General features: G+C 35.1%; 1 protein-coding gene across 1 annotated transcript; it reads left to right on the top strand.

The window, feature by feature from the left end:
• Positions 1 to 7836: 7836 nt before the first annotated feature.
• Positions 7837 to 13744, top strand: LOC129303456 (L-ascorbate oxidase). The gene is made up of 2 exons (XM_054942787.1): positions 7837 to 8736; positions 12541 to 13744. Exons 1-2 carry the CDS (start codon positions 7948 to 7950, stop codon positions 13513 to 13515), a joined length of 1764 nt encoding a protein of 587 aa, XP_054798762.1. The 5' UTR covers positions 7837 to 7947; the 3' UTR covers positions 13516 to 13744.
• The last annotated feature ends 39 nt before the right edge of the window (positions 13745 to 13783 follow it).

Raw genomic sequence — 13783 nt, 5'->3', positions numbered from 1 at the left:
GCCTTACAGACAATGCCAATTGTCCTTTTGAGTGTTTGTATGAGGAGAATGTTATACACATCCTTCGTGATTGTGAGATTGATGCTAAGGAAGTGTGAAAATATGCTATCTCTACCAACAATTATTCTTCTTTTTTCTCTGATAACTTGTAGGAATGGATGGAATGAAACTCTAAACAAAACCCAAGCTGTAAAAAATATTAAAGATGGCCATGGTTAAAGGTGTTCAGACATACATGTTGACTTATATGGAAGGTACGTTGCTGTAGAATCTTTGAGGAATCAACTCACACTTCTCAAGACATTGTACACCAATGTTTTAGATTGCTGGTCGAGGAATCAAATGGACATCACTACAGACATGATTTTTCAATGACTTCAAAAGGAAAATAAAAGATGGACTCCACCTCCGGTAGGAACTTTTCGCCTTGACGTGGTTGCTTCTATTAATTCCCATGGTCATGCAGCTTGTGGAGGAATTATCACAGATGTATAATGGGAATTGGGTCTTAGGATTTTAGCATAGCATCAGCATAATCTACATCCTTGAAACTGAACTAACAGCCATTAAAATAGGGCTTGATGTATGTTAACAGGCTAGACTTGGTGCTGTTCAGGTTTATTTAGATTCCCTTTGCTTGGAACTTGATTTTTCGCTATTGTGGACCTTGCTATCCTCTTAGACAAATGGTCAGAGATCTTTGAGAAATTATCTATAGTGCTAGAGATATTACCGTATGGAGTACTCCTGGAGAGACCATTAGATGTGCAGACTATATCGCAAGACATGCTCATGAAGCTGGAGACGATATTCAGCTACTTTGGTCGTATCCCGTGGAGTGTAGGAACTGGATTTTGGATGACAGGATCTTTCCTATGTAGTCTTTTGTTCCTTTTTCAAGTTTAACTTGGCTTGTATTTGGAAAAAAAATAAAAGAAAAAGAAATGTGCTTCATTTGAATCCATTACACATTCACCTGATGAGCACCAAATATTTATTAAAGGATCAAAAGGGAAAGATGCCCTGAATATTTTTTTTGGGAGACGCTTAATATTTAAATTTTTTTTTGAAACAATATCATTCCAGAATCTTTTCTTTTTATAAAATATAATCTTTTATTATTGTTTGTTCTGAAAATAACAGTAACATATTTTTTCTTAAAAAAATCAGTAAGGCTGTGGTGTCCCTGTATGTCGTACAGGGGCATACTCTAGTTTTATAAAACGGTACAAAGTCATCAACAACAACAACAACAAACCTTTATCTCATTAGGTAAGGTCAGCTACATGGATTGCAAGACATCATTGTGCTTTATCATTTATCAAGCTTTTAGGAATATTATTAATTAAGAGATCGCGTTCAACAACTTCCAAAAGTGTTCTCTTAGGCCTTCCTCTACCCCTCTTAATCGGACTCAAAGTTATATGTTTCACTCTTCTCACTGGTGTCTCCCTTGATCTTCTTTGTACATGCCCAAACCATCTCAACCGATTTTCTACCATTTTTTCCTCAATAGGTGCTACCCTCACTTTTTTGCTTACATGCTCATTTTGAATTTTATCTTTACGTGTATGTCCGCACATCCATCGTAACATTCTCATCTCTGCTACTCCAACTTTATGCTCTTGCTGTCTCGTTAGAGCCCAGCGGTCACTACTATATAACATTATCGGTCTGATAGCAGTGCGATAAAACTTTCCTTTAAGTTTATTAGGCACCTTACGATTGCAAATAACTCCTTTAGTTTTTCTCCAATTAAACCACCCAGCTTAACTCCTATGTGAAATATCTCCACTGATTTCGCTATCATTTTGAATAATGGCTCCCAAATATCTATACTTTTCCACTTGAGATATAATTTGATCTCCCAATTTTACTTTCAAATTATTGTCGAATAGTCTCTTACCAAATTTACAATATAAATATTCCGTCTTACTCCTACTCAGACGGAAACCTTTCGACCCTAATGCCCTCCTCCATAACTCAAGTTTGCAATTAACCTCTTCTCTTGTCTCTGCTATAAGAACTATATCATCTGTGAAGAGCATACATTTGGAAATTTCCCCTTGAATATGTTCCGTCAAAACATTTAAGATCAAGTTGAACAGATAAGGATTCAAAGATGATCCCTGATGTAGTCCAATCTTTATAGAAAAATCCTTTATTTGACCACTAGGCGTTCTTATACTAGTTTTTACCCCCTCATACATATCTTGTATGGCTTTAATATAAGCAATTCGTACTTACTTTTTTTCCAATGCTTTCTATCGCCACCCTTAAATTTTCTGAACGTTGACCATTAAATGTAATTTTGACCAGACAAAAAGCCTGCTGATTTGATATCTCCTCTCACTCTCTTCTCCCCCCCACCCCTTGTTTCTCACTCTCGAACAGACGGACCAGTGATGCACAACCACATGCACAGATGAGAACCCAGAGACTCAATTCAAGACCCGAAGGAAAACACAAAGGATTCTCTTAACATCTCTCGTCACTCATTAAGTCTCTCCTGATGAATTTTAATATCACAAACAGGTTGCGAGCAATAAACAGGTCATGCGATGCGAGGCTTTGCATGTATTCAAGTTGTGAGCAATGCGCATAGAAGCAGACCCACACCAACCTTGTGAATTTTGTGAGAGGGCCATATATATATATATATATATATAAAATGCCGCAATTTAATCAGTATATACAGGAGCATTAGATATAAAAAGAATATCTTTTCACAAAAGAACTCGATTCTTAAAAACGTTAAATTTGAAGTTAATTAAGAGATTTGCCGTATATACATTGTGGATAGTACTTGTCTGTTGGGATTTTTAGTTTGAAATTAAAAAAGCAAAACCTTAGAAGGTTTTAATAATTTGAAGACTTCAGAATTGGAGCTTTATCCAAGAGACTTTCTTCCTCTTCTCCTTTTAATAATTTGCTTAGAGAAGCCATGGAGAGGCTTTTATCCTCATCTTCTTCCACTTCTCCCAAAATTAATTCGAGCCTTTCTACTTCTTTTCTCAATCTAAAGAGTATTGCCTTGCGCAAAGTCCAGTCAAAAATTGGATATATATTATGTGATTTTTCTCAAATGAAATGCGACATGCATTTAGGTTTTTGTGTGGTTTTAAATGCGACCAAGACAAAATAGCAAGTTCATTTAAATATGTTGATGTAATTGACAAAAAAAGAATAGATTTTTTTTTTAAAAGAAAGATTCTATATTCTAGATCTTCTTCTTCTTTCCTGCAGGATGTGGCATCGCAATATCTTCAGTTTTGTAGGGAAAAAAGACGTTGCAGCGAATTACTCTGAATTTGTGTTCAATATTCACGAAGCTAGGGCAAGTAAGCTTTATTATGCAATTTACAGCCCAGGCTAAGCTAGAGAAGGGGTGTGTGTGTGTGTTATTTTGTAACATGAGAATGGAAAAAAATATTATTCATAAATAGAGCGGGGCTTTTTTTAAATTCTGTGTAAAACATGCATGAGAATGTGGAAGAGAAAAGACGCGGTAGGAAGAATCTGGATTTTGACATGAGTATCCCAAATCTTCTTATCCAATAAATGTCTTTCATGATCGTCAATTTAATTAAATGACTGTCGAAAATATAGACATAAAACACAAAGGGAATACCAAATTACAGATGTATATTTTGTTGCGTCATATGTACCTTAATTCAGCTATTCATGAAATTATTAAAAAAAATGATTGAAATATGCATGCATTATTATATAATGTTTTATTCATTCATGTGATAAAAGTCGGACGTCGGGGAAGAGTAAAGGAGAAGCGAAGAAGGTCAGGAGGGGGCGTGTGGGGCTTCTGGGTTCCACCCACCACTGTTATTGTTATGATGAAAAACCCATCAATGGAATGATTAAAGCAGAGTCACACATGAATATTGGCACGTGCTTCATTATTCATATTCTTTTGTACTGAACTCCCTGGCCTGCTTTCCGTTTCTTCTTCGTCATGCCCTCGCTTTGTTTCCATTCGCACATGCACTCACCCCACTCCTCCTTAATTATCTCATCTCTTTCTTCTTTATCTTCTCAACATATATAATATATATAATTCTCTTTTCCACTCTATATCTTTTCAATCTTCAACATTTCACGTAAAAAATTGTTTATAGATAAAGATAAATATAGAACAGATTGTTTGTTAAAATGAGAATATATATATTTGTTTTTTTTAAATGAGACTTATTATTAATCTTTATTTATGAATAACTTTCTTTCCAAATCTTTAAATGTGATTCTTCCTTATTTATACGAATGACTTTCTTTCTAAATCTTTAAATGTGATTCTTCCTTGTTTATACATTACCAGTCCAAAATGTTTCAAACTATCTTTGGATATGTCACAAATCTCGCGTGCCATATATTGCTTCATTATATTATGATTAGTCATTCCTCTCTTACCTACTCTATATGTTTATTATTTCTTTATCATTGATAATTACGAACTCCATGCCAATTTATATGACAATTTTAGGATAGTTTAGGCGTTTCACAATATAAAATATTTTCACAAAAATAAGGTTTTATTCGGTGCCTATTGTGAAAGCTTATATTTTTGTCTTTAAAAATAAGATTGTAAAATATATTTAACGAGTTTTATTGATATATGTGATGTTGTCTAAAAGTATCTTATAAATTGGTGTGAAATATTTAGCAATATGATCTTTTTTATTATTCTTTTGAAATAATAATACATTAAGAATCATCTATATTTGTTTTCATTGGTAAAAAAGCTAGGCTGAGATAAATTTAGGTTGAATGCTTATAACATGAAGAGGAATTAATTTAAGAGATGGAGGAACTAAAACAAGGTTAAACCTTGAAAAAGGTTGTCACAAGAAATATGAATTAAATAAAATAGTATTTGGTTCATCAAAATTAGAGTTGAGAATAAAGGTTGGGCCTGCAAGTTCTGTTTAAATAAGAGTTTAAGTTTTTAAAATTATTTTTTTAAAAAAACTGGGCTTGAGGGCTTGGCCCTGATAAGCCCTATAAAAAAGGGTTTGGGCCCAGGCAGCCCTCCAAACTTTGATATGCTTGATTATCTTATATATGTATATACACAGTACATACATATATTTGATTGATAATGACAGTTTGTTTAATATTTATTATAGGTGATGAAGAAGAAGTTGTAAAAATAATTGACATTGAATTTCTATCTTCATCTTCAACAAGTGCACTTACATCTAAGGAATTTAATGTTTTATTTGTAGATGATGAGGATGAGGAGGATTTGGATTTTGATTGATGAATATATGTTGTTTAGATTCTAAATATGTTGTTTAATTTTTAAATATTGTGAGAATTTTTTTTAATTTTAAAATATTTTAATTAATTTATAATGTTTAATTATATTTTAATTTTTTTAATTTTTTAGAACAAGGCTTCTGGGTCCGGCTCTGAGCCCTTTATATAAGAATCAGACTTTAGAAAAGGGGTTAAAAATGAAAAACTGAGGTCAAGGGCCCAAACTCTTAAAGGTCGGACCCGCCCGTATTCCCAATTATAATCAAAATGGACTAGAGTACGTAGGAATTTCTCATTTGGTAGAATACAATTTTAGTTAGCATCAATTGTTGAAGAATGGATTTCACACGTATTTTACATTTAATCTTGCATGTGTTGCACTATATTCATGGCTTGTGAATATCATTATTTCATATAAATTTTGTATTATATATATACAAGGTTCACAAAGTGAAGAAAAAGAAAGGCACAAGGTAATTAAAGTAATTGAATTAATAAGTTCAAGGTCGCATTCACTTCGTTGGAAGGATATTTTCAAATGGAATGAAAATATTATATTATTTTTTTATTTAGATATTTGGCAGAATAAATAGGAGTCAGAGATGGACAAATTAAATACCCAAAACAGCCTTAAGAAATATTTGTGGCCTTTGTTTCCAAGTTGAACACAGCGGAATGAGTCCCATTATAGTTGGGGTTCTGGTTGAAGCACGTGGGATTTAAATTACGACAACCCGTCTCGAGTAAGATTGTGGACCGATAGGTAAATAATTTTTTTTAAATAAGGTTTGGGAAAGTTTAAGTGGAATAATTAAAGAAAGCAGATTGACATCAACCGAATTGTCCTAATGATGTTGAGAAATTCAAACTAGCCATTGAATTGGTTGGAACATTGATTCATGCATGGTTTAATGGTTGGGTCGTAATCCGACCAATTATAAATAAATTAATATATTTTAACATTAAATATTTAAAATAAAAAATCATATATAATAATAATAATGAATATTTAAATTTCAAATAAAATAATATACTGTAAAAAAATAATATTCATCAATAGTCCATCATTTTCATCAATACACACACATTTCATAATTCATGTTTTAAATAAGTTTAAAATATGTACATCATTTATACATATTCTTTACCTATTTGTTCATTTGTTTTCATTTCTTAGTATTTTTTAGGTATAAATATGCATAAATTATAGTTTAAGAATATGAAATAAAATTTTTAAAAATAAAAAATAATATGTCCAGCTCAACTGGTTTATTTGCAAGTTTCACCAGTTTTGACCGACTCTTAAAATTGCCAGTTTCCTGCTATGATTGGATTAGGCCTGGGATTGGTTTCCAATTCAAGTGGTGGAAATGACCAATTTGATCCGGTCTGGTTTTCAGAACGTTACTTGTAATGTTTGCCAATAGTTAACGGATTTAGGATCTGCCTCCACATGGTGTGGGTGTCAACCCGGAAGCAAGTTGAGGGCAGAATCGCAGAAGAGAAAAAGAAGATTCGGCCGCTAGTAGCCTGCACTACTCCACGCCTTTATATATCTCTATGCTTGGTCACCACCTTGGATCAGGGCGTGCTAAGGACTTTTGGGACATTTGGCAAGATTATCCAAAAGACCTAATATATTATCATTCACATATTTTTATATCATTTTTTCAATTTATTAAAATCAGATTCAAATTTTTTATTTAACATTTTGCCACTTTACGTCCTATAAAAAATTAAAACAATCACAATTTCAAATGAAAAATGAAAGAAGAACAAACACACCTGATATAGCCAATACTTAAAATCATAACTTGTGTTTTTTCTTTTTAAACAAAACTCCCACTTTCAAATAAAAATATGTAATTAACATTAATATTTAACGGAAAAAATATGGATAAATGTTTTTGGAGGCCTAAAACAATTGCCTCATTGACCTAACAGTTCACACAGCCTTGCCTTGGATAAGTTATTTAACTTTTCACCATTCCTTCATGTTTTTTAAATGTCCACTATTTTTAAATAAATTAAATTCTCAGAAAGATTTTTCACGTGTTCTGCAAAAAATTCTTTTGATTCTTTATTTTCTAAAAAATATTCTAAATTTCCTTAGTAATTAAAGTAAGACAACGAGTCATCCCCCCCTATTTTTTTTTTTTGTTATTTGTGCAAATGCTTTTGCAAGTTAAACGCAAAAGCAGAAGATTAATTCATCTTGGATTGGTTGACAACTAATGATTCAATTTATTTTTATTTTTGTAAAACACTTTATAAATAGCATCAGATCGAGTAGAGTCAGATATCATCTTGCGCGTTCATGCTCTTTTCAAAATAATTTAAATTTGAAGTGTATGTATACTTCCTCCAATCCCACATATATAAGTCAATTTTTAGGAGAAATTAGCAATCTTTTTTATAAGTAAAAGAGAGAACATTAATAAGTCTACTTCAATTATTTTTACCACTTGGCAATTGAATTACCACACTCATTATAAAACGAGTTACACAAAAAGATCTTTTCTGGACCAAGAAATTAAAAGATGTGATATCTAAAGAGAGAAAGCATGGGAGCCAAACAAATAGTTAGAAGCAGTGCTATAAAAGTAGCAATGCTGTTCATGCTAGGAGCATCCCAAACAGGAATATAGAATTTCCTGCAAGGGAAGTAGCAGCAGCATGAGCATGAGCATGAGGGTGAGAGTTATGAAGTGGGTGCGTTTCGTTTCGCTGCTTTTCTTCTTGCTGGGGCTACAGGCTGTATCAGCAGCTAAAGTGAGGCACTACAAGTGGGACGTGGAGTACATGTACGGCTTGCCGGACTGCATCGAGAGCGTTGTGATGGGAATCAACGGCCAGTTTCCGGGCCCCACCATCCGGGCTCAGGTCGGAGACACCATCGACGTCGCACTCACCAACAAGCTCTCCACCGAGGGAGTCGTCATCCACTGGCACGGCATCCGCCAGAAGGGGACGCCGTGGGCGGACGGAACCGCTTCCATATCACAGTGCGCCGTTAACCCCGGAGAGACTTTCCACTTCAGATTCGTGGTGGACAAGGCAGGAACATACTTCTACCACGGGCACTACGGCATGCAGAGATCGGCGGGCCTGTACGGGTCGCTGATAGTGGAGTTGGAAGACGGGAAGAGAGAGCCGTTCCACTACGACGGAGAGTTCAACCTGCTGCTGAGTGACTGGTGGCACCAGAGCTCTCACCACCAGGAAGTGTCTCTGTCGGCGAGACCGATGCGGTGGATCGGAGAACCGGAGAGTTTGCTGATAAATGGAAGAGGGCAGTACAATTGCTCGCTGGCAGCCGGGATGATCAACACGACGCTGCCAAAGTGCAGGTTCAGAGGCAATGAGCAGTGTGCTCCCCAAATCCTGCACGTCCTTCCCAACAACACCTACCGTATCCGAATTGCCAGCTCCACCGCTTTGGCTTCCCTCAACTTGGCCATTCAGGTTCCATTTCCATCTCTCCCTCTAACCCGAATAATCCCGTTAAGATACTAATTTAAAGTTTAATGCCCGAAACAAATCCTGGTTAAAATGATCATGACTAAAATGTTTTATTAATTACAGTTCAATGTCCTGGTAATTACCGGGTTAACCTGATTTTGAATATTATGCCTTTCTCTGGATTTGGATTTGGTGGCGGTCAAAATCAACGTGCTAAATGAATAGACACAATAATAATAACCATTAAGTGATTTTGTCAATACCCAAAAAAAAAAACTCAAATTTTTTGGAGGGAATAGAAGTCATAAAAAATGTTCTGATAATAAGAATTATTTTAAATTTTTGAATGAAAATGTAATTGAAATGCTGATCCAAATCCTAGCCCCTCATCTCCTATACACAGACTCTCTAAATAGTCCGTACTCGGTAACTTGCATGAATCTTGAATGAGATAATGAAAGTAATATAAAATTATTAGGGATGATTTAGTTGGTAAGAGTATAACTCCTATCCAGTAAAAGTAGTATAGGATGAATCTAAAGTCCTGTCTTGGATTTAAAGATCAATACTTCCTCAAGTATTTTTTGAGTTGTAACTCTCTTGTTTGGATCTTGCTAAATCCCTATAGTCCAACCCTCTCCCCCTTTAATTATTAAACTTGATCTACTTCTATGAATATTTCTATAAGTATTTTTTTAGGATCTTGGATCACTTCTAATAGATAGTGTCAACCTTCTATTTCAGCTAATAATGAAAAAGATTTATCTAATTTTTCAAATGAAAGAAGAAAGCTTTCTTACCGTTATTTTTTATTAGTATCAAGTCGGTGCTCCGACACTTTGATCTTCATCGGCAAAAAAAAAAGGTTTAAGTCAGTCGAGGAATGCATGCTTGCTTTCATTTCACGTGAAGACGTTAGCAAGAACAGCCGATGAAAGAAGGACGGAGTCGTGACAGGGAAAGGTTGGCATTTTTTTATTTATTTACTGTACATCGAGCCAGAAGTCAGACTTTTTTATCTTACTATTAAAAGTCCCAATCCCATTAGTCCCTGGGTCCAGCCTTTTCTCAACTAGCCTTACTAACTAATTTACTGCCTGTTTGGATTGAGGACTTAATCAATTTTAGGGATAAAAAAATTGATTAAGTTATAGTTTATCCAAGCACCCACCTCTTCGATTTCTTCCCAAAAAATTAATTTTTTCTCAATGCTCTAAATCCCAACTTCTCCACTGCGTGTTTTTATTATAAAGTTATATGAATAAATTATATAAAAAGTCTAAAAAAAAATCACAAAACAAGCACAAAATTTAATAAAATTAAAACAAAACTTTTTTTTTCTTAGTAAAATTTAAATTTTAAAAAAAATTATTGATATGAGCCAAACAAATTGTATTATAACATAATTAATTATGATTAAAATTTATCATTTAATTAATTATTTTTATAATTTATTATATTTAACTCAAATTCAAGCGAGCACCTAATCAGTGTGATTAAAATATTTATTCGAGGGATGCGTGCTTAGGCTTTGGATAGCGATAAATAATTGGGGATGCAGTTATTATAAATTATGAAAGAAATTATAAATTACTAGTCTCTCTAGGAGCTAGATTATAGCTAAGAGAAAAACTCAGGTAAAAAAGAAAAAACAGAAAAAAAAAAAAAGAAGCTCAGAGCAAATCAGAGACAGTCTGTAAAGTGGTTCTGAAGTCTGAACGACGGTCAGTCTGAAATGCACACGTTACAGAAAATAGAGACACGAACTATTTGTGAGGAGGTTAAGAAAACTTATGGAAAATAATAATTTGGATTATAATGCAAGCATGGCTCTCAATAAATGTTCATTCCTCACCGTAGATCCATGATCCAGACAGATGGATGGAGGGGAAATTTTCAGATTATAGTAGAGAGCATATTATTTGGTGTTTCACTCCAATTTCAAAAACTCTAGATCAATTAATGATTAAAATTATAATGTAATGTCGTGAATAAAATATTTGAATGACGATGAAATCAGGGCACTTAATTCCACAATTTTTTGATTCAACTAGTTTTAAATGTTATGGTTTCACAATACAAATCAATGATTAAAAAATTAAACTGACTTGTCAGTTTAGTTGGACTGTCAATCAATCAAGTTAATAGTTAAGTCAAATTAAAAAAATTATTTAGAGAGTTGGGTCTAATTAAATTATTTTAAACTGCCAATCAAAATGAGATCAAGCCAAGAACTAAGTATGACTTTCAAAAACTGAATTATTGAACAAAATTTCCTTTTTCTTTTTTTAAAAACTTTTTCATCAATTTTTTTTAAAAAATAATTAATTTTTTTAATTATTTAATATTATATTATATCATCTGATTTATTAAATTATAATAAACTTAAAATATTTTGCTTTATTTGTATGTGAAGTAATAATTTTATATTTATTATATATATAAATGATTATATATATATATATAATTTTTTTAATTTAATTATTATGCCTATTGATACAATTTGATTGAATTATGTGGTTGTGAACGATTGACTTTTTATGTTAAATGTTCTGTTCAATTTTTAAAACTTTGACAGAAATAAATGAATAAATGGATGGCATTGCACAGAAGTGGGGTGGTGGATCTCACTTTCGAATGGCGTATTTTCGTGAGTGTCATTTTTGAATGATTGTGTTTTTCATAAACTGGGTGGGGAAAAGCTGGGAACGTTGAAGCACGACAGGGTAGCCTGGTAGGGACTGGCACTAGTAGTGGCGAGAGACTAATAATGAAGTATTGGACGACCTTTATAAATGGGATTGTGGTGATTGATAGGGAACACTGGAAAAAAAACGCTTATATACTGACAAAAGCTATCGAATAGAGTGGTATCACGAATTATTGCAGATTTTTCTTCCTCTAGGTTTCCCCTTAACGTTCCTACATGCAACATCAAATCATTTTACTTTGACCTGGTTTCACTGCTTTTATTAAATTATGTTTATCCCGGTCGTACTGATTTGACTATTCCCTAAAAAAGTGGAAACGCAATTTTAGAATCTCAAGCATGACGGGATATTGTGCAAAAGAGTGTTCCCTTTCAAGTTTGAATGAATGGTTGATGTCCGATATTTTACAAAAAATGTGTCAATGAAACCCTCCACTTGTTCTGAGTTCTGACCTCAATGTATAATCATCAATTTTTTTTTAACTTTAACGTTTATTTTGGGCCAAGTCTTTTTTATTTAATAGTTAAAGATATTTAAAAAAAATCATTTTTTACCTGAAAAAATAATCATTTATTCCTCCTGAAAGTTTTTAAATAATCTTGTGCATATACAGAAAGTTAGGAACACCACAAGAAACATGGTTTTTAGTGGTGAAATTTTGGTCAAGTTGGATCAAGGGCTTTAGTTATTCTGGCAGAAAGAGATCAAGGCCCTTATAATGAATTCGTTGCTGCAATTGTGGTCAATTTTAGTCAAAATTTTTATTATTAACATATATTATTGCCACATCAAAAACACATAATTGCACGTCATTATTAGGAGCATTAGTCAAGTTGATCACAACTCTAAACACTGATTTCTTGTGCGGGTATCATTAAATACACTGATTTATTCGGAAGTTTAATTTAGTCAAGTTGATCACAACTATAAACACCGATTTCTTAATAGAAAAAACTAAAACCGTTAATTTATTCAGAAGGTTTTTTGTGCGGGTATCATTAAATACACCAACTCATGAAATGGCATTGTAATTAGGGATTAATTATGATCTATTAATGAATGAGAATGGATGGAGTAATTGTGGCGGTTGATGCAGAACCACAAAATGGTGGTGGTGGAGGCGGACGGGAACTACGTGAAACCATTCGCAGTGGATGACATAGACATATACTCCGGCGAGAGCTACTCGGTGCTGGTGACCACAGACCAAGACCCTTCCCATAACTACTGGATTGCCATCGGCGTCCGTGGCAGGAAGCCCAGCACCCCTCAGGCCCTCACCTTCCTCAACTACCACCCAACCTCCGCCTCCAAGCTCCCTTCCTCCCCCCCTCCCACCACTCCTCTCTGGAACGACTATAACCGGAGCCAGTCCTTCGCCGAGAAGCTCTATTCCCTCATCGGTTCCCCCGCCCCTCCCCCCACCTTCCACCGCCGCCTCATCCTCCTCAACACCCAGAACCTTGTCGACGGCTTCACCAAGTGGGCCATCAACAACGTCTCCTTGTCCCTCCCCTCCACTCCTTACCTGGCCTCCCTCAAGTACAGGATCCCACGCGCCTTCGACCCCCGCTCCCCTCCGGACAACTTCCCCGCCGAGTACGACATCATGAAGCCGCCGGCCAACCCCAACACCGTCACCGGCAACGGGGTCTACGTGTTTGAAATGAACCAGGTGGTGGACGTGATCCTGCAGAACGCGAACGTGTTGAACAGTACCTCCAGCGAGATCCATCCGTGGCACTTGCACGGGCATGATTTTTGGGTGTTGGGGTATGGGCACGGGAGGTTCCATCCGAAGACGGACGAGAAGAAGCTGAACCTTAAGAACCCGCCGATGAAGAACACGGCGGTGATATTCCCGTACGGGTGGACGGCGCTGAGATTCGTGGCTGACAACCCCGGGGTGTGGGCGTTCCACTGTCACATAGAGCCTCACCTGCACATGGGAATGGGGGTGATATTCGCCGAAGGCGTGGATCGCGTCAAGCACATTCCTTCCGACGCTATTACTTGTGGCCTCTCCGCCAAGATGCTCGCCGCCGCCGCCGCCAACACCACCCTCCACTAGTTGCTACTTCCCTAACCCTTTGCCATGTTGATTCCAGATCCCAAGTGATGGTTGCTCTCGTTTATGATGACACCATCATTAATATATGCCTATCATGCCCTTGGTCATGCTACTCATCCATATTATGTGCCATCGTTATCTTTATAATTATGAAAACATGAACTCAGAATTAGTATTTAGTAATTTTATTTGATGAATGGGAGGTGATCATCCTTTATTATTTACTTTATATTTGATTTTTGCCCCAAGAAAATAACTGATAGTGTTA

The sequence above is a fragment of the Prosopis cineraria genome, unplaced genomic scaffold, assembly GCF_029017545.1.
Source record: "Prosopis cineraria cultivar Desert tree isolate PC_DT_omini unplaced genomic scaffold, ASM2901754v1 PC2, whole genome shotgun sequence".
Taxonomy (NCBI): Eukaryota; Viridiplantae; Streptophyta; class Magnoliopsida; order Fabales; family Fabaceae; genus Prosopis; species Prosopis cineraria.
Note: the sequence above shows the minus strand (reverse complement) of the source record. Positions and strands in the feature narration are given on the sequence as shown.